At 45.9% G+C, this 22,189-nt stretch overlaps 1 protein-coding gene across 1 annotated transcript; it reads left to right on the plus strand.

The window, feature by feature from the left end:
• The first annotated feature begins 11,816 nt into the window (after positions 1-11,816).
• On the plus strand, positions 11,817-12,773 carry LOC123346897 (olfactory receptor 11A1-like). Its single transcript, XM_044984341.1, has one exon. It carries the CDS (start codon positions 11,817-11,819, stop codon positions 12,771-12,773), a length of 957 nt encoding a protein of 318 aa, XP_044840276.1.
• The last annotated feature ends 9,416 nt before the right edge of the window (positions 12,774-22,189 follow it).

Consider the following 22,189-nt stretch of genomic DNA (forward strand, 5'->3'; position numbering starts at 1 on the left):
CCTCCCCAAGTTCCATAGCCTCCTCACCCAGATGCCCAAGAACACGAGGGGGAGGCTACGGGGACCCACACACTCAACCCCAGAGGATCGCCCAAGCAGCACAAAGCTGGCATATGCAAACTTTTGATTTGGTTTCTGGACTTATCCTTCCCTCTTCCTCCAGCACCCTAACCCAGCACCTCCCCTCCCACAGTCTGTCTTCTGATTTCTCTCAATGTGTTGTGCAGCAAATAATAAAGAACAGTTTTTAAACAATTTAGACTTTATTTCCTTTCATATATATATATAGGGGGTGGTAACTTCAAGAGAAAGAAACACAACTGTCACACCGTACCCTGGCCAGTCATGAAACTGGTTTTCAAAGCTTCTCTGATGTGCAGCATGCCCTGCTGCGCTCTTCTAATCGCCCCGGTGTCTGGCTATGCGAAATTGGCCACCAGGCGAGTTGCCTCAACCTCCCACCCTGCCATAAACGTCTCCCCTTTACTCTCACAGATATTGTGGAGCACACAACAAGCAGCAATTACAATTGGAATGTTGGTTGTGCTGAGATCTAACCGAGTCAGTACACTGCGCCAGCGCGGTTTCAAACGTCCAAAAGCGCATTCTACCACCATTCTGCACTTGCTCAGCCTATAGTTGAACTGCTCCTGACTACTGTCCAGGGTGCCTGCGTATGGCTTCATGAGCCATGGCGTTAAGGGGTAGGCTGGGTCCCCGAGGATAATTATAAGCATTTCAGCATCTCCAACAGTTATTTTCTGGTCTGGGAAGTAAGTCTTTTCCTGCAGCTGTTCAAACAGACCAGAGTTGCTGAAGATGCGAGCATCATGCACCTTTCCCAGCCATCCCACGTTGATGTCAGTGAAATGTCCCTTGTCATCCACCAGTGCTTGCAGCACCATGGAAAAGTACCCCTTGCGGTTTATGTACTGGCCGCCCCGGTGTGCCGGGTCCAGGATAGGGATATGCATTCCGTCTCTCACCCCACCACAGTTATGGAACCCCAGCACATTAAAGCCATCCACAATGGTCTGCACATTTCCCAGAGTCACTACCCTTGATAGCAGCTGGTCAATGATTGCGTTGGCTACTTGCAGCACAGCAGCCCCTACAATAGATTTGCCCACTCCAAACTGATTCCCGACTGACCAGTTGCTGTTGGGCGTTGCAAGCTTCCACAGTGCTATGGCCACTCGCTTCTCAACTGTGAGGTCTGCTCTCATTTTGGTGTCTTTGCACTTCAGGGCAGGGGACAGCAAGTCACATAGTTCCATTAAAGTGGCCCTAGGCATACGAAAGTTTTGCAGCCACTGGGAATCCTCCCAGACCTGCAACACTATGCGGTCCCACCAGTCTGTGCTTGTGTTCCGGGCCTAGAATTGGTGTTCCACAGCATGAACCAGGCCCAATTCCACCATGATCTCCCAATCGCCACATGCCGTGCTTCTAGGAACGTCTGTGTCCATGTCCTCATCAGTAGAGTAATTGTATTGTCATCACCTTGCTCAGTTTTGCAGGTACTGCACATAGTGCTGGATAATGCGCGAGGTATTTACAATGGTCAAAACTGCAGCAGAGATCTGAGCGGGCTCCAGGCTTGCTGCACTATGGCTCTTGCACAGGTAATTCTGGAAAAAGGGCGCGAAACGAGCTGTTTGGTTCAAGATGGCCGATAAAAGGCGGTAAATGTTTGTCTTCTGTAGCTTTCATGGAGTCAGGAAGCTCATTAGAGCTGCAAGAGCAGGAGAGCAGAGTTAGCGGTGGAAACATGAGCAGAGTTTGCGGCGGAAGCTGTGCGGCTCTGTTCACGATGGCTGAAAAACAGCAGGGACTTGTTGCCTTCTGTAGGTTCCACGGGAGCCCAGGACAGACAACATGGAAAAAGCGGCAGAAGCTGTGTGGCTCTGTTCACGGTAGCTGAAAAAAGGTGGGAAATGGTTAAATGAAAGAGTAGATAGAAAGACGAGAGGACATGCAAGGTGGATTCATAGTACCAGGAGACAGGCAGTGCACCGAGCTGCACCATCTGCTGGTAGTATGGCATCTGCCACAGCTTTCACGGAGGGAGGAGCGAGTGACGGCACACACCCAGAAACACCCGCGAGAATGTTTTTGCCCCATCATGCACTGGGAGCTTAACCCACAATTCCAGTGGGCGGCAGAGACTGTGGGAACTGTGGGATAGCTACCACAGTGCACCGCTCCGACATTCGATGCTAGCCTCACACACCGCCGAATTCACATGCCTTAGTGGAGACACACAACTCCGAATGTATAAAATTGCTTCCAAATATTCAAATAAAATCAGTTCAAATTAATTTTGTACTGTGGACGGACCCTTACTGAGACAGTCTTTGTAGTCCCGTGCTGCCTCCAAGTTACACAATGTATAGGAAAGCGCGGTTGTATACAGCTCTATCACTGTCTCATGTTCAGCACTGATACACGCAGTATAATGGTATTTTTCTCCAGGGTCTTGTCTTAACATTCACCCTATGTGAGGAGCATGTACAGCATCTGAAACAGCACAGAGCCAACTTTGGGTAAGGCAGAAAATCCACTAACAATCAAAGTAAATTCCTGTGTATATCCTCTGTTCATTGTTTCTCTATGCTAGATACTTAAGTTTTGTAATCAAATTTAGACAGTCTAATACAAACAAAACACAATGGGTGACATCATGATGCTTTTTGCTGCAGATCGTTTCTTATGCCCCTAAGGACACAATGGAGAATCTAGCTCAGGTCAGTGTTGTCCATCTAAGTGGAAGGACCAGGGAGCTCAGAGGCCATAACTACAGTCCCATCATGGTGTTTTCAACTGGGCAACAGGCGGAGTGGAGACAATTTTAACTATGTTTTTATATCCATAAATAGCCATTTCTGATCAAAATTAATGTTCAGACAATAAAAATATTAACTCCTGGTGCAGCAGAGATGGGGACGTAATTCTGAGAAATCTGCTACCCCAGAAATTGTGCTTATTGCCGTCATAGCCCTCTGCAAACCAACCACCTTCATGACACTCACACAGGCTGGATGCAAGTGACCAGGCCCCAGCAGTGACTTCTGGACTCTTCACCTGGAACTGATTCATAGCTCTTATCTGGGCTAAGCCCAGCTGTGACCAGCTCTGGCAAAGCCATAGAACCAGGATCACCAGGCCCTTGGAGGCTGGAGGTTGGGCAAACAAAGTGGTTTTTCTTACAGCAAAACACTGTAAGAGACACCCCAGGTTGGAAAATTGAGGGGACACAGCTGTCTCTCTGTCCTGATTGTACCCCAGGTAATGGCACAGTATCTTACCTCTTGCTCTATCTCCAGCACGGTTTTGATCCACTCTGCCATTCTCAGGGGGTTGATATCCCCTATCTTTGTGTCCTTATCTAGGGATTTTACTAGTAGGTAATTTCTGCCCCCCCATTTCCTTTTCCTGCCTTCCTATTTGCTGGTCCTTCTTCTGGGTGCAGAGAATCTACCCTTTTCTTTTTCCTTGCTTGCATCCAGTCTTCCTCAGTGCTATCCATATCCTCATGGTCTAGCCAGGTTTCAGTTTCATTTATCTCTTCCATTTCACTCTGCCTAACCAGCCAGTAGCTCCTCTGTCAGCCCACAACCACCACTGAGACAACCCTTCTTCAGCCAGACCCTAAATACTTCCTGCTGCACCCCACGAATTTAGATAGGGTTAAGGAGCCAATCAGGGATTATTAAAACCACTGTCAGTCAGATCACTTGAGGTGGAACCTCCCATGGCATTCAACCACTGCAGATTGTGTGCTGCAGGGACTAACCAAATTACAAGTAGCAATGCGGGGATGTTGGTTGTCTGGTAGCCCTATAGACCAAGGTGCAAGTCCCCCGCCCCCAGGCCTTACATCACCCCTGTTGGCAGTGCTGGCCAGCCAGGTTCCTCTGTAAGGATGATGGTGTGCTTAGCAGATAAGAGAAGCTTGCCTATATAATCCAATATAACGTCCACCTCTAAATGGGTGCATCTATTGGGTTTCTGGGAAATTGGGCGGGCAGAAGCTCCCACGAGCACTTGTGCAAAGTCAGTGTTTGGCTGGCTGCTGCTGGAGGCCCAAATGGTGGCAATAGGGCGTGGCAGGCCAGGCGAGCAGCTGAGTCCCAGAGGCAGGAACCGAGGCAGATGGTAAGCGGCCTGCGGAGGTGGTGGAGGGGGCAGCGGTGGTGGTGGGGGTTGGGGGGGGCACAGATGGACCAGGGGGCAGGCTCCACGCCACACCCCCTGTGCCCCCACAAACACAGTCTAAACCCCCACCACTAGAGCACAGTTAAAGAGTTACTCAGTCTTTGATGGCCCCCTCCACAGAGGTCTCCAGAGTCCTGTGCGCTCCCCCAGCAGCCGGTGGTCTTCTCAGTCCTCTTCTTCCTCCTCCAGGCTCCAGCAGCTCATCGGGCCAAACACAGCTCCAGCAGCAGCAGCTCTTCCTCCAGCAGCCCGGGTGGCCAAGCAGGAAGGACCCCCCACAGGTGGTAGCTGTAGTGGTGGTGGAGGTGGGGTCCTGGCTTCTCCCTCCAGAGAGGGGGAGTGGGGGCTGGCCAGAAGGCCCTCCCACTCCTCGCTCAGCAGCAGTGGCAGCAGCAGCAGTCCAGGTAAGGAGCACTCCAGCCAGCAGTAGCAGCAGCCCAGGAAGGGAGGGAGAAGGAGATCCAGCCAACAAGGCAGCCAGAGAAGGGGGAGCGCTCCAGCCAGTCAGCAGGGCAGCCTAAGCAGACAGAGTGCTCCCGGTATCTACTGGGTTTCCGGGAAACTGGGCGGGAGGAAGCCTGTCCCATGCTAACGGATCCCCACCCCCCAGCCCAAGGGGAGGATCTACAGGACCTCAGAAACCCACTAATTGTGGGGGACAACCAATAAAAGAACAGGGACAGGAGTGCGGTCAAAGGGTCATAAGAAGGGAGCCTGACGGGGACACCGAGCAGAGAACCCTGGACAGCCCCCACTGCTCCTCGAAGGCGTCAAGGGAGCCAGCGGACGCAGCCCAGAGGAACTCCGCCCGGAGACGTGAACGGACTAAGGATCGGAAACAAGCCCCCCAGTCGCAGGAGTCTCCATTGGCCAACCGCCTCTCCCTGATCGCGTAGATGGCCATTTTAGCCAGGGCGAGGAGGAGGTTGACCAGGAGGTCCCGCGACTTCGTGGGGCCACGGATAGAGAGTGCATGGAGAAGGAGGTGAGGATATGGGTGAGGAGCCGGTATAGGGGCTGCAACCTGGCTCACTCTAAGTAAATGTGCGCCAGGGTCTCCCTCATGCCGCAGAAGGGGCAGGTGTCCGGGACAGGGGTAAACTGTGCCAAGTATACGCCCGTGCTCATGGCCCCATGGAGGAGCCGCCAACTGATATCCCCGGCGGGCCTCGGGACCAGGGTGGAGTACAGGCTGGCCCACCAGGGCTCCTCACCCTCCAGAGGTTGCAGGAGGTCCTGCCACTTGGTGTCGGGGTGGGACAGGAGGGTGAGAAAGTTAAGGGTGTGGAGCACGAGCGTGTAGAGATGCTTCCTTGGCGCGGTTTTGAAACGGACCGGCTGCAGCATAGGGATGGGATAATTGTCATAGACTGCAAAAGAAAAATTAAAGAAAAGAAAGTTAAAAGAAAACCCTCTGGGAGAGCTTAGCATACCAGCTACTCTCACAGACAACAGATTCAAAACACAGAGGATGTTCCCCTGGGCAAACATCTTAATACACACAAGAATACCCAAATTTGATAATTCCCTTAATGGCACCAAGACAAGTTACAAAGAAAATAAACATAAACCTATTTATCCCTTTTTAAAACTTACTACTCTGATAAGAGGCTGGTTCCTTGATCTTTTTCACTCCCGCTGAAACTGAAACTGACTAAACAAAGGAAAACTTCCCTCCTTCCTTTTGAAACATCTTGTTCCCCCATTGGTTTCTCTGGTCAGGTGTCAGCTAGGCTAGGTGAACTTCTTAACCCTTTACAGGTAAAAGAGGCATTAACCCTTAACTATCTGTTTATGACAAAGACGATTAAGTCACTGCGGAGAAACTAAATGGATTCTTTGTTTCAGTCTTCACGGCTGACGATGTTAGGGAGATTCCCAAACTTGAGCTGGCTTTTGTAGGTGACAAATCTGAGGAACTGTCACAGATTGAAGTGTCCCTAGAGGAGGTTTTGGAATTAATTGATAAACTCAACATTAACAAGTCACCGGGACCAGATGGCATTCGCCCAAGAGTTCTGAAAGAACTCAAATATGAAGTTGCAGAACTATTAACTAAGGTTTGTAACCTGTCCTTTAAATCGGCTTCGGTACCCAAGGACTGGAAGTTAGCTAATGTAACACCAATATTTAAAAAGGGCTCTAGAGGTGATCCCCGCAATTACAGACCGGTAAGTCTAACGTCAGTACCGGGCAAATTAGTCGAAACAATAGTTAAGTATAAAATTGTCAGACACATAGAAAAACATAAACTGTTGAGCAATAGTCAACATGGTTTCTGTAAAGGGAAATCGTGTCTTACTAATCTATTAGAGTTCTTTGAATGGGTCAACAAACATGTGGACAAGGGGGATCCAGTGGACATAGTTTACTTAGATTTCCAGAAAGCCTTTGACAAGGTCCCTCACCAAAGGCTCTTATGTAAATTAAGCTGTCATGGGATAAAAGGGAACGTCCTCTCATGGTTTGAGAACTGGTTAAAAGACAGGGAACAAAGGGTAGGAATTAATGGTAAATTCTCAGAATGGAGAGGGGTAACTAGTGGTGTTCCTCCAGGGTCAGTCCTAGGACCAATCCTATTCAATTTATTTATAAATGATCTGGAGAACAGGGTAAACAGTGAGGTGGCAAAGTTTGCAGATGATACTAAACTACTCAAGATAGTTAAGACCAAAGCAGACTGTGAAGAACTTCAAAAAGATCTCGCAAAACTAAGTGATTGGGCAACAAAATGGCAAATGAAATTTAATGTGGATAAATGTAAAGTAATGCACGTTGGAAAAAATAACCCCAACTATACATACAATATGATGGGGGCTAATTTAGCTACAACAAGTCAGGAAAAAGAACTTGGAGTCATCGTGAAAGTTCTCTGAAGATGTCCACACAGTGTGCAGAGGCGGTCAAAAAAGCAAACAGGATGTTAGGAATCACTGAAAAGGGGATAGAGAATAAGACTGAGAATATATTATTGCCCTTATATAAATCCATGGTGCGCGCTGTCATAAACAGATAGTTTTTCCTGTAAAGGGTTAACAAGCTCAGTAACCTGAGGAACACCTGACCAGAGGACCAATCAAGGGACAGGATAATTTCAAATCTCTGTGGAGGGAAGGCTTTGTCTGTGTTCCTTGTTTGCTCTGTGTGCTCTCTTTGGATCTAAGAGAGGCCAGACATGTCTCCAAGTTCTCCTGGAGTATTTCCTACTATCCAGTATAGTGAGTATTAGTTAAAAAGGCAGATTAGTCTTTTGAGTTGCTTTCTATATTTGCAATTGTGTGTTTGCTGGAAGAATATCTTTATTTCTGTTGCTGTTACTTTGCTTTTACTGAGAAAGAAAGGGGGAGGGGGAAATCTCTCCAGGTTTATAGGTTAGACTCTGTGTATTGTTCCATCCTGGTATTACAGAAAGAGTGCACTTTTTTTTCTTTCTTTAATAAAATCTTTTCTTTTTAGAACTTGATAGATTTCTTCCCTTGTTTGGATTTTCAGGGGAAGGGGAAAAGTGAATCCCTCTTTGGTTGATTCAAGGAGTTTGAATCAGGTATCTCTCCTAAGCACTAGGAGAGGGGAGAAGGGAAATGGTTTGTTTCCCTTTGTGTTGAGATTCAGGTTTGAATCTGTGTTCCCTAGGGAAAGTTTTGGGGGAACAGGGAGTGTGTCAGACACTTAAAAACTGACTGGTGGCAGCAAGAACCAGATCTAAACTAGGATTTTAGTTTAGAGAAGTCCATGCAGGTCCCCATCTTGTGAACGCTAAAGTTCAAAGTGGGGAATAAACCTATGACATGCCCACATCTCGAATACTGTGTACAGATGTGATCTTCTCACCTCAAAAAAGATATACTGGCACTAGAAAAGGTTCAGAAAAGGGCAACTAAAATGATTAGGGGTTTGGAGAGGGTCCCATATGAAGAGAGATTAAAGAGGCTAGGACTCTTCAGCTTGGAAAAGAGGAGACTAAGGGGGGATATGATAGAGGTTTATAAAATCATGAGTGACGTTGAGAAAGTGGATAAGGAAAAGTTATTTATTTATTCCCATAATACAAGAACTAGGGGTCACCAAATAAAATTAATAGGCAGCAGGTTTAAAACAAATAAAAGGAAGTTCTTCTTCACACAGCGCACAGTCAACATGTGGAACTCCTTACCTGAGAGGTTGTGAAGGCTAGGACTATAACAATGTTTAAAAGAGGACTGGATAAATTCATGGTGGTTAAGTGCATAAATGGCTATTAGCCAGGATGGGTAAGGAATGGTGTCCCTAGCCTCTGTTTGTCAGAGGATGGAGATGGATGGCAGGAGAGAGATCACTTGATCATTGCCTGTTAGGTTCACTCCCTCTGGGGTACCTGGCATTGGCCACTGTCGGTAGACAGATACTGGGCTAGATGGACCTTTGGTCTGACCCGGTACAGCCATTATGATGTTCAATCTATACATTTCCTTTGGAAAGAGACCCCATATCAACAGAATACACTGGATGGATGGAAAACCCCTGCTGAAAATTTCTGAGCCACTGCCGTTGTTGTAGGTGCTGTTGTAGCTACTGTCAATAGATGTTTTAGCTGTGTGTGTGTGTGTTCTCAGAGTGTGCTGCTCTGGCTCTGGCCAGGTAGCCAGTACAGCAGACTTTGGTCAAAATTCCCAACAAATCCACCAGACTCCAGTTCAGTAGTGAAGGCACTCAGCCAGGCTTATTGCCGATGAAACACGGTCCTAGTTGCCCGGATCAATATCTATAGTTACACTAGAATATGTATGCCCGTGACAATGGATATGGCTCAGTGAACAGCGGGTATTTTCTGTTCCCTCCTAGGCTGGACAAAGTCAACCCCTCTGCTACTCTTCTTTTGTACACTGATACAAACAAGTTTTGTATTGTCCCTCTGACATAGTTAGTGACTGCCCCCTGCCGTGTTTGTCACCACCCAATACCTTATCAAAACATCTCTATCCTTCTTACTGTCATCCTGACCTTATCTTTAAGGGGTCAGCATGTTCCTCTTATCTTTGGGGAGTGTGCTTCTGCCATTCTTGGTATTGGGGTGTTCTGGCACCATCCCTCTGGAATGTGTTTACGTGACTCCTAAGTGCTTAGGGTTGCTTCTGTTTTTCCAATAATGGGATAGTTTATATATCAGAGAGTGAACCTGCCAACAGGGATGTTTTGTAACATCCTTTTTCTGCTCACAGCCTCACTTTGCTTTATAGTAGACAGGCCTGACTTCTGTTCAGGGCTTAGGCCTTATGTCTCAGGCTCTCTCTACTACAGCTACTAATGTTGCAATCAGGTTGTTCTACGATTTGGTTCTCAGTGGCTCTACTTTGGAATAGCGCACATGTAGCAGTAGGTAAGAAAGGAGGAAAGGGGTGATTAAGCTCTCTAGAGTCTTTAGGGGGCAAAGGAATGGAAAGATGTAGTGGTGTTGTCCAGTGGATAGCAGCCAAAGTGGAAGGGCAAGAAAGAAGGTGTTATGTTGCCAAATGACCACCTGAGGGAAGTGGAAAGGAAGGTGAAGTTGAATAACGGTGTATAAATGGTGGGAAATGGGTCCCGAAGAGAAAAGGACATCTGCAATATGTAATGAACTGTGGATAGTAGCAGATGTTGTGGAGTGAGAAATGGGCTATTATACTAAATAATGGCCAGCAGGTGACATGAGTCAAGCACTGGAAAGATGCACCTATGAGAAGAAGAAGAATCCACTAGAGGACAGCAAAGAAACAGGCTGCCATGCTGGGAAATCAACACTAGATGGCAGCAGAGCAGAGGAACTGAAGGGGGTGTTAGAAATACTGACTAGTGACCAATAGATTTTTGTAGCCAATAGAATAATACTAGAAAAAGGGCCACGAGGTGGCAGCATATATTGAATATTAATAACCGGGTAGGGCAAGTAGATTATAACAGGCATCTCCCAAGAATGGAAGCTGGTGTTTGTTCATGATCTAAAATATATTCCACATGGACTCATTAGACTTAATAAAAGATACAATTATACAAGTCACATTATACATGTCCCAGTGGGCATTGTTAGCTATAAAGCTTTGGAGAGAAAAAAATCAATGAAGTGGGAGAAAGGTTGAAGTGTGACCGTACTAAAAACCGTGAAGACTGAATACAAATATGAGGCAGCATTTGCACTTTGTAAATCCAAGGGGAAGCTCATTGCTCAAATGTAGATCAAATGCACCTGCTCATCCCTTCAGGTAACTGCAGGGGTCTTCACTGAGAAAACCCAGTTTCTGCAGAAAGAGGAGAGACAAGAACCTCATCTGAGGATCCTGAATCCTGGTGGCCGAACCCTGAGAAATAAGAGTTCATTGCTTCAAGCTTGGGCTGTGCTGTGGTTACAGGTGAGCACCATCTTCCTGACTGTATTTCTATACCACTGCCAAACAGAGGCATGAATGTGTTTTGTGAATAGCAGAGGAACAAGATGGGTGAGATAATATCTTTTACTGGACCAACTTTTGAGCAACACAGAGCTCTTCTTCAGGTGAATATTAGCAGTTTTAGCCTCACCTTCCCTCAGCAGTGCCAGTCAGCATTCATAGCACCATTTCACAGAGATGGAGTCTGAGATCCATGTCCTGTACAGGTCCTCAGGTGGGGAACTGACCCACTAACACAAATGGAGATGCCTTGAATTATATCAGCTGGGGATCAGGCTCAGTGTCCCCCAATAGGGTGGGGAGTGGTGAAGGAGTCTTACTAGCTCGGATCAAACATGCCAGATTGTTTCTAGACTCTGAGTTCAGGGACAACATCTTCCACCCCCACCCCACGTGAATTATCATTCCACAAATATTATGTAGTGCAGAGGGTCACTCCCCAGTTTGGGTTGCACATCAGCCTGGTTTTGTCCCATCCTAAGATCCACCCCCCAAAGAGATTATTTTATTACAGCTACAGTTAACATCAGGAAAAAGAAAAGGCATTGCCAGTCCCTGACCCACATCACCATCACCACCAGAGGAATTAAGGGAGAATTTACTCCCCTTCAGAATTTATTGCATAAACTGATGTCTTGTGAGGGGGTGAAAATTATTCCTTCTCCTACAAGGCACTGAAATGCCAGGAGATATAGTTATATTAATTTCCATTAATTGTAACCAGAGATCAGTGTCTAAGGACACTAGACTGGGTTGGAAATCTCAGTCCAACATTTTAGTCGATGTATTTATTAATTTTGACTCCTAAGTCATGGCATGATTATGGCCATTGCCAGAAGTGAAAAACAGCATTTAAGCATCATTGTTAATCTCCTGTATGTCACTGGAAGGAATATGACACTAGATAAAGAAATGGTTTGATCTGTCATATGAGTACTCGGTTACCAGAGAAATAGTTTCTTTTTTAGTCATTGTTCTGACCTGGCAGAGGGAGATCTACCTGGACACCAATGTTCTGTGTTCGGGCTGAGACTCCTGGCACTTAGCTGTTAAATCTAGATTTAGCCTTAAAATTTCAGCCTGTAACCAGGAGAGGAAGGGGAGTTTCTGAATATTTATGGAATTAAATCATGAACTTTTAACTATGTTTTTCCAATTCAATTGCCCAGTTTGTTTTATTGTTCCGAGACTAAACCCATGGAAGACAGAGACTGGAGAAATCAAACAGATGGCATGGAATTCATCCTCCTAGGATTCGGGGATCTCCCTGAACTGAAAATTCTTCTCTTCCTGATGTTCCTAGTGATCTACATCGCAACCGTGACTGGGAACATTCTCATCACTGCACTAGTTGTGACTGATCAGCACCTTCACACCCCCATGTACTTCTTCCTAGGGAACTTGTCCTGCTTGGATACCTGCTACGCCTCAGCCATCCTGGCCCAGATGCTGGCCAATCTTCTTACTGGGGACAAAACCATCTCAGCCAGTGGCTGCATCATACAAATGTATTTCTTTGGTTCTCTGGTATGTACAGAATGCTATCTCCTAGAAGTGATGTCTTATGATGGGTATTTAGTGATATGTAAACCCCTGCACTATTCAACTCTTATGAATACCAGGTTTAGTCTCCAATTGGCTGCTGGGTCCTGGTTAAATGGTTGTTTGGCTGGTACCATCTTTGTCTCATTCCTATCACAGTTAACATTCTGTGGCCCAAATGAAATTGACCATTTCTATTGTGATGTCATCCCATTCATGGAACTCTCCTGCAGTGACACACACTGGTTAGTATTGTTCCATTTCATCCTGTCCTGTGTATTCACCCTGCCTCCATTCCTACTAACCCTGACATCCTACGTGTGTATCATTGCCAGCATTCTGAGTATCCCTTCCACTGCTGGGAGACAAAAGGCCTTTTCCACCTGCTCCTCCCATCTCATTGTGGTGACAATTTACTATGGAACCCTAATGATTGTCTATATGCTTCCAAACCACAATTCATTAAGCCTCCTGAACAAAGTGCTCTCTCTTTCCTACACAGTCATGACTCCTCTGGTAAATCCCCTCATCTACAGCCTGAGAAACAGAGAAGTCAAAGAAGCCTTGAGAAAAGCGGTCTGTAAATATGCGTCTTTCACAAAAACGAGCTGAGTCTTAGCCGGAAGTTTTCAAGCTGCCTGGGTGATTTAGGCAATCAGCCCCCACTGATATTAAGTTGAAAACTCCCATTGGAAATCTCAGCGCTAATATGAAAAATATTGTGATGATATGTATGGAGTTACTGAGACAGAATGTTTATATTTCTGTGCGGTGTCCATGTAACACAACATATAGGAAAGGGCGGTTGCGGACAGCTTTGTCACTCTCTCATGTTCAGCACACATGCACCCAGTATGATGGTATTTTTCTGCATGGCCTTGGCTAAATGTTCACCCTATAGGATGAACTTGTACAGCGTCTGAAAATGCACACAGCTGACATAGTGTAAGGCACAAAAACCACTAATTATCCAAGTAAATCCCCTGTTCATTGTTTCTCTATGTTTATAGGCACCGACTTCCCCGCTTTAGCATGGGTGCTCGCCCCCCCCGACCACACCCCCACTCCACCCCTTTCATGAGGTCCCAGCTGGAACTCAGGACAGTGTTGTCCATCTAACTGAAAGGACCAGGGAGGGAAGTGGCCATAACCACATTCCCATCATGGAGTTTTTAACTGGGCACCAGGCAGAGTGAAGACAATTTTAACCAATATTTTATTTCTGTAAGAAAACAATTTTTGATCAAAATTAATGGTTGGACAATAAAAATATGCACGTAAGCTTGGGAAATCTGCCACCCCTGAAATGGCGCTTATTGCCTTCACTGCTCTCACACAGGCCAGATGCAAATAGCCAGGCCCAAGCAGAAAAATACCATCATACCATCTGGACACTTCACCAGGAACAGCTTCATAACTCTTACCTGGTCTACACCCGGCTGTGACCAGCTCTAGCAAAGCACCAGCACCAGGCTCACTGGGCCCATGGAGGTTGGGCAAACAAAGAGTTAGACTCACAAGCCAGGGCCACTGGGACTGTCCAGACCCAGCTGGGAGTTAGCCAGGGCACACATAGAACTGAGAACATTATTGGGGTTCAGGTCTGTCAAACAGTCACCAAGGAGGGACTTGGCCTGTGGCCGTACAGGGCATCAGCTGCTCTGCTCCTGCCAATGGCACAGAGCAGTTTAAAGGAAGGGGAACTGTTACAAGTGGCAGTTCTCAGTACACGGTGTCTAGTCAGTCCTAAGTGCCTTAGACAGCTCCACTGCACTCAGTGCCCTCTCCTCGGGGTGTGAGGCAACCTACGGTGAGAGGAAGCGTCTATCACCTACCAACAGGAAGAATTCCTGTGATGCCAAAATGGCAGTGCTGGCTCAGTCACTGGGAGCATGTCAGGGCTTGGCCAGAGGCAAGGGAGCTGGGCACAGGTGAGAACAGAAGGACTTCAGCATTGCATGAAGGATTTTCCAAGGGCCTTATTGGAGTTAAGTGCCCAACTCCCATTTCACAGGGATTTGGGTGCATAACTCCATTAGGCACCTGTGAGAATCTCAGTCTGGAGAGCCACTGGTAGTTTCAATCTATGCATTTCTGTTGGAAACAGAAATGCACTGGACTGATACAATACCCCTGCTAAACCTGCAGCTGTATCTGTATCTCACCCAACTCCAGCCAACCATGAGAAAAGAGAAGGAAACTGAACAAGACTGCAGGGGACTGCAAAAACTAGTGAGACAGTGAAAGCCAGCAAGGGGGAAAACAAGAGTTTTGTGTCCCTGAAGCTGGTGTGTTTTGGGAAAGCTGAGGGAGCCACAGAATCATAGAATATCAGGGTTGGAAGGGACCTCAGGAGGTCATCTAGTCCAACCCCCTGCTCAAAGCGGGGCCAATCCCCAACGAAATCAACCCAGCCAGGGCTTTGTCAAGCGTGACCTTAAAAACCTCTAAGGAAGAAGATTCCACCACTTTCCTAGTAACATATTCCAGTACTTCACTACCCTCCTAGAGAAATAATGTTTCCTAATATCCAACCTAGACCTCCCCCACTGCAACTAGGTACCATTACTCCTTGTTCTGTCATCTGGTACCACTGAGAAAAGTCTAGCTCCATCTTCTTTGGAACCCCCTTTCAGGTAGTTGAAAGCAGTTATCAAATCCCCCCTCATTCTTCTCTTCTGCAGGCTAAATAATCCCAGTTCCCTCAGTCTCTCCTCATAAGTCATGTGCTCCAGCCCCCTAATCATTCTTGTTGCCCTCCACTGTACTCTTTCCAATTTTTCCACATCCTTCTTGTAGTGTGGGGCCCAAAACTGGACATAGTACTCCAGATGAGGCCCCACCAATGTCAAATAGAGGGGAATGATCACGTCCCTCGATCTGCTGGTAATGCCCCTACTTATACAGCCCAAAATGCGGTTAGCCTTCTCAGCAACAAGGGCACCCTGTAACTCCTAGGTCCTTTTCTGCAGAACTGCTGCTTATCCAGTCGGTCCCTAGTCTGTAACAGTGAATGGGATTCTTCCGTCCTAAGTGCTGGACTCTGCACTTGTCCTTGCTGAACCTCATCAGATTTCTTTTGGCCCAATCGTCCAATTTGTCTAGGTCATTCTGGACCCTATCCCTACCCTCCAGCATACCTATCTCTCCCTTCATCTTAGTGTCATCTGTGAACTTACTGAGGGTACAATTCATCCCATCATCCAGATCATTAATAAAGATGTTGAACAAAACCAGACCCAGGACTGACCACTGGGGCACTGTGCTTGACCCCTGTTTGTTGTTTGTTAGATAATAAAGTCTTGTAATCAAATTTAGACAATCTAATACAAATAAAACACAGTGGATGACATTTTGGTTGCTACAGATCATTTCTTATGCCCCTAAAGACACAGTGTAGAATCCAGGCAGAGCTCAAGTCAGTGTTATTCATCTAAGTGGAGGGCCAGGGAAGGAAGTTGCCATAACCATGTTCCCATCATGGAGTTTTTTAGACACGGAGTGAAGACCATTTTTTGACCAATTTTTATTTTCAGAAAAAAGCCATTTTTGACCAAAATGTATGTTTGGACAATAAAAATACTAAGTCCTGGTGCAGCATAGGTGCCGACATAAGCCTGGGAAATCAGCCACCCCTGAAATTGTGCTTAATGCCATCCTCACCGTATCCCCCTGCAAATCAGCTACCACCATTGTTCTCACACAGACCAGATGCAAACAACCAGGCCTCAGCTGTGATCTCTGGATACTTCACCAGGAGCAGCTTCATACTTCTTACCTGGGCTAAGCTTAATTGTGTCCAGCTCTGGCAAAGCACCAGGACCAGGCTCACCGGGCCCTTGGAGGCAGGGAGGTTGGGCACACAAAGAGGTAGACTCACAAGCCAAGGCCACTGGGACTGTCTAGACCCAGCTGGGGGTTGCCAGGGCATCCGTAGAACTGAGGCCATTCCTGGGGTCGGGTCTGTCAAATGGTCAGCGAAGAGGGACTTGGCCTGTGGCATTTAGGGCACAGAGCAGTTCAAAGGAACGGGCCTGTTACAATGAGTGTCCCCAAAACTGACTGCAACAAGTGCTCATCCCGAGAGAGCTAGCTCTCAGGGCACCGTGTCCAGCAAGCCCCAGGTGCCATAGACAACTCTGCTCCTCACAGGGTCCCCTCCTCAGAGAATGAGGCAACCTATGTTGAGAGGAAGTGGCTACCACCTACCAACGGGCAGAACTCCTGTGGTGCCAAAATGGCAGTGCTGGCTCAGTCACTGAGAGCACTTCAGGGCTTGGCCAGAGGCAGGGGAACTGGGCACCAGTGAGAACGACAGAATTTCAGCACTGAAGAAAGGATTTTCCAAGGAACCTAATGGAGTTGGGTTCCCAAATCCCTTTGAAATGACAGTTGAATACTTAACTCCCTTATCAAACGTAGCCATGTTAGTCTGTATTCACAAAAACAATGAGTCTTCAGAATGCCACCGGACTACTCACTTTTTATCTCCCTTGGATGCCTCTGAGAATCTCAGCCTGGAAAGCCACTGAGATTCTGTTATGGTAGGTTCAATCTATGTATTTCCACTGGAAACAGATGCCACAGCAACAGAAATGCACTGGACTGATGGGAAACCCCTGCTAAACCTTTGAGAGCTTCTACGGTTGTATGTGCTGTTGTAGCCATTAATGTTCCATTCAAACTGTTCTACGATTTGGTTCTCCATGGCTCTAATTTGGAAGAGTGCACACCTAGCAGTAGGTCAGAAATGAGGAAACACGTGATTATGCTCTCTAGGGTCACTAGCGGGCAGAGGAATAGAAAAGGTGCAGCCGTGCTGACCAATGGCCAATGGATAACAATCAAAGTGGAAGGGCAAGAAAGGAGAAGTTTTGTTGCCAAATGACCATCAGAGGGAAGTAGAAAGGGAGGTGACACTGTACAATGGAATATAAGTGGTGAGGAATGGGCCCTGAAGAGAAAAAGGACCTCTACGTATGTAATGATAGAAGCAGATGTTGAGGAGTGAGAAATGGGCTATTATAGAGGCAGTCCTCGGACTTAAGACACAATTGTTTCCTGAAAATCGCGTCTTAAGTCGAAAAGTCCTAACTCGGAACTGATTTTTCCATACATACAATTTTATGAAGGGAGGATCGTTGTAAAGTTGAAACCAGCATTGTAAAGTCGATTTTATATTAAAATTTATAAACATCATACGTGCCCTTCGTCTTAACTCAAACGTCATAAAGTCGAGGACTGTCTGTACTAAATAATGGTCAGCACGTGACAAGAGTCAAGAACTGGAAAGAGGCAGATTATAGCAAGAATAATCCACTACTAGAGGCGAGCAGAGTAAATGGGTGTCATGCTGGGAAATGACCACTAGATTGCAACAGAGTAGAAGAAATGAGCGGGGGTGAGGGGGATTTGCAGAAATATTGACTAAAGACCAATAGATTTTTAAAAAGAACAGGAGTACTTGTGGCACCTTAGAGACTAACACATTTATTTGAGCATAATCTTTTGTGAGCTACAGCCCACTTCTTCAGATGCATAGAATGGAACATATAGTGAGGAGATATATATACACATACAGAGAGCATGAAAAGGTGGCAGTTGTCTTACCAACTCTGAGAGGCCAATTAAGTAAGAGAAAAAGACTTTTGAAGTGATAATCAAGATAGCCCAGTACAAACAGTTTGATAAGAAGTGTGAGAATACTTACATGGGGAGATAGGCTTGAATAGAAACTGGGAATGGCTGTGCCATTGCAAACATTGAAACTAAGTTGATTGCATCTAATTTCTTGTTGGAGTCTGTTTGAAGCTTCAAAAACAGACTCCAAGGAGAAACTGCTGTACTTGAATTGATATGCAAATTAGCTTTTTCTCAAATAAATAAGGTGCCACAAGTACTCCTGTTCTTTTTGCGGATACAGACTAACACGGCTGCTACTCTGAAACCTGCCAATAGAATTTAGTAGCCAACACAATAATGGGCAAGTTATACTGTCAAATGGCCACTAGGTGGAAGCATGTTGTAAGAGTGAGACATGAATAGATATTTACAGAAGTACACACTAGATGGCAGCACATATGTAATATTAAAAACATCACCTTGGACAGGCATCTCCCAAAAATATAAGCTGGTGTTTGTTCATCATCAAAATATTTTCCATATAGGATCATTAGACTTAAAAAAAGTTGCAATTATACAAGTCACACTGTACAAGTCCCGCTGGGCATTGTTAGCCACAAAGCTTTGGAGACACAAAATGAACCAAGTGGGAGAAAGGTTGAAGTGGGACCGTATTAAAAAGTGTGAAGACTGAATACAAATATAAGGGAGCATTTACACTTTGTAAATCGAAGGGGAAGCTCATTTTCCAAACGTAGATCAAATGTACCTGCTCATTCCTCAAGGTAACTGCGGGTCTCTTCATTGAGAAAATCCAGTTTCTGCAGAAAGAGGAGAGACAAGATTCAGCTGAGGATCCCGAGTCCTGGTGGCCAGGCCCTGAGAAGTAAGAGCTCATCACTTCAAGCTTGGGCTGTGCTGTGGTTACAGGTGAGCACCATCTTCCTGACTGTATTTCTATACCACCACCAAACAGAGGCATGAATGTGCTTTGTGAATATTAGATGGACAAGGTGGGTGAGGTAATATCCTTTATTGGACCAGCTTCTGTTGGTGAACGAGAGAAGCTTTTGAGCAAGACAGAGCTCTTTTTCAGGTGAATATTAGCAATTTTATCCTCACCTTCCCACCGCAGTGCCAGTCAGCATTCATAGCACCATTTCACAGAGATGGAGCTTGAGATCCATGTCTTGTGACAAGTCCTCAGTTGGGGATATGTGCCACTTTCACAAATGGAGCTACCTTGACTTATATCAGCTGGGGATCTGGCTCAGTGTGTGCCCCAATGGGGTGGGAAGTGGTGCTAGAGTCTTACTAGCCCGGATCACAGATGCCAGATTCAGGGCCAGTCCACAACATTTTGGCACCTGAGGCGGGGAGCTCAAATGATGCTCCCATGCCCCCTCACTTGGGCCAAAACTTTGAAAGGTCTCAGTTCTGCCTTCTTCCTGTTCTGCTCCTCTCATGGTACTGCTCTGCTACCGGCCCCAATAAAGGAGAACTAACAACTTAAAATGCCTTGCTCAAAAATTTTAAGTAATACTTTACTATGCAGACAAGAAAAGTTACATTTCCTGTTCAGACATTTGAAAGCTAACACTGGCATTTTTATCTGTTTGAATAATCAAAGTTTTGCTTTCCGTGCTTTCTTGGTTGCAAAGATGTGAATTGCTTCCTACTGATAATCCACAGTCTAGGCCAGTTCATGCTCTGTTGAGATGGTTGTAAGGCTGACCAGCCTTTCCTGTGTCATTCTGGAGCATAGATGTGTTTTTATTACCTTCAGCTTGGAGAAGCTGCGTTCTCCACTGGCAACTGTTACAGGAAGTGATAGAAGTATGCACAGAGCAACAAAAGCATTTGGAAAGAGGGTAGTCCTCTTATCTGTGCACATATATTCCAGAACAGCTTTTGGAGTTGATCCTGCTGAAATGTATCTTGAAAGGGCTTTCAGTTCATCACCTAAATCACTCGCATCAATATCGTGCATGTCATCCAACACTGTCTCTAGTGCCCTGCATTGCTGGTGTAGGTCTTCTTCAGGTATAGTGAGGAGTTTTGGACTATCATACAACATCCCAAATATACTGCTGTGTTCCTTGAGTTGCATGAAACGTTCTTCAACTGACTGTATTGCACAATTGAGCACCTGGTTAAAGAATTCAACTTTGAATTGTTGTTTGGGATCTCTTATGGGATTATCCCATGCCTTGTAATCAAAAACTCTTCTTCTTCGGTGACTCCTGTATTCATGAATGGGTGGGAAAATAGCTTCAGTGTAAAGCTCCTCTGCCAACTTCTGTGCATTCTTCAGAACGTTTTGAAATCCCTCATCAGACTGGTAAGGCTGTAGGTATTACTTTGCTTTGTCCAGTTGTTCCATTGCTCCAGATCTATCAAGGTCAACAGCTTGGAGTCTCTTACTTACAACATTTATTTCAAACAGTATGTCATGCCACAACACTAAGCCACGCAGAAATTTCAAGTTATGTATGTTTCTGGTGATTCCATTTCCCTCTGCCACTGTTCTCCCATGAACAGTTCCTTTCATAGCACTATCCTCCATAATGGCAACTATGGCATCATTTATCTTCCGAATTTGGTGTTTGATAGGCTTTATCACCTCCGCTTGACTTTCCCATCGTGTGGCACTCAGTGATTTCAGTGTCAGAGAGGATGTTCCCAGATGTTACTTCAAAATTTTCCATCGATGAGCTGATGCAGCAAAAAATACATAGATGCTTTGAATTACATTAAAACATTCAGCAGCCTCACTAGAAGCTAATGCTGCATCGCTGACCACCAAGTTCAATAAATGAGAACTGCATGGGACAAAATAAGCTCGAGAGTTTAACTCTAGGATCCGTGTCTGCACTCCTCTGTTCTTTCCTCTCATGTTGGCGCCATTATCGTAGCCCTGTCCTCTCATGTCAACTATCGAGATTCCTGTATCTTACAGCTTTTTAAGAAGCACATTTGTCATACCAGCTCCTGTAGTATCATCAATGTCAATACATTCTAGAAAATGCTGTCTGACGGTCACTATTGCAGGGACATTTTCACTAGGTTCTGTTGTTGTTACAAAATGCACCATTCAAGTCATTTGTTCCGTAAGGCTGTTAGGTGTGCAGTCCAGAATAACAGAGTAATATCTTGCTGACTTCAGATCTGCCACAATCTTCTGTTTGACTTTTGTTGCCAGTAACTATATGTTCTCATTTTGAACTGTTTTTCCAAGGTAGTGGGGTGTGTACATTTCTTGGGTGGTGACTCTTCTTAGATGCTCCTGGAGTACAGCATCAAACTCAGCAGTCAGCTCCACAATTTGAAGGAAGTTTCCATTGTTTGGCACATACAGCTGATCTGAAGTGCCACACAGTGCTAGGTTTTGGGTAGCAAGCATTCTCACAATGGCAATGAGCCTTTTCAGAACATTTTGCCAGTAAAGAGACTCTGATGCAATCTTCTCTTGATGCTGTAGTCTCATCTCAAGCTCTTTCCATCTATGGTGATTTGCTGCCTTCTCATGGCATGGCAGATTTTTAGCCAGATTTTTCCAGTCCTTTGTTCCTATAGAACCCAATGTGGCTGGAACATTAGACTGGAAGAGTTTGCAACAAAAAGAGTATTCAGCATTCTTGGATTTTGAGTACATAAGCCATGGCCTCTCCACTTTGTCACCACTGAGGATTTCACATCAGTAATGTGTTGGATGGAAACCTCTATTTTCATTGTCTTTGGGGAACATGAAGTTTTTCACTTGCTGTGGCCCATGCAGTACAAGGAAGTCCCTAAGGCTACTGCTCAAGTGGGTCCACAGTTCTAGATCATCTAGACTTAAGGAACTAAACTCAGCAGCTGCTGTTTCTTGCGCCTCCACCACACTCTTCTCTGATCTACACTTTTCTTCAGGAATGTGCATATTTACATCCTTTTGAGATAGAGATATGGATGCTGCAGTAGCTGCCAGGTCACCTGCACTCTGACTAACTGGAAGATTAGGCATCTCCTCACCTCTCACATCCTCACTGGGGCCGGAAGGCTCCCCATGAACATTTGTGTCTATGTATCTCAGGAGAGCTCCTTCCTGCTTAGGTAGAAAAGCTTCCTTTGCTTTCTTTTTCTGAATGCTGCCCCAGAGGGGCGTTTTCTTCTTTCACTCATGACTGCTGTTTCTGCCAGCTAGAGTGGCTCTCCACACTCAGTTGAAGGGGACAAATAAGCAGGCTGGTAGCAAGGCCTGAGTGAGGGAAGAGATCAGTGTCTCAAGGGCCTAACTGGCTCCTACTACTTCAGTTGGCTGCCGGTTCTCCTCAAGTGGGTTCAGGGAAGCAGCAGGAAACAAGAAGCTTCCTGAGAAGCTGGTGTTAATCAGTCCAGGCTCCTGGGGGTGCTAGAGAGGTACA

The sequence above is a fragment of the Mauremys mutica genome, chromosome 12 (assembly GCF_020497125.1).
Source record: "Mauremys mutica isolate MM-2020 ecotype Southern chromosome 12, ASM2049712v1, whole genome shotgun sequence".
NCBI lineage: Eukaryota > Metazoa > Chordata > Testudines > Geoemydidae > Mauremys > Mauremys mutica.

Bases quoted from the DNA above. Each gene is read 5' to 3' on its own strand.
- LOC123346897 (XM_044984341.1), top strand. From the start codon at position 11,817: ATGGAAGACAGAGACTGGAGAAATCAAACAGATGGCATGGAATTCATC.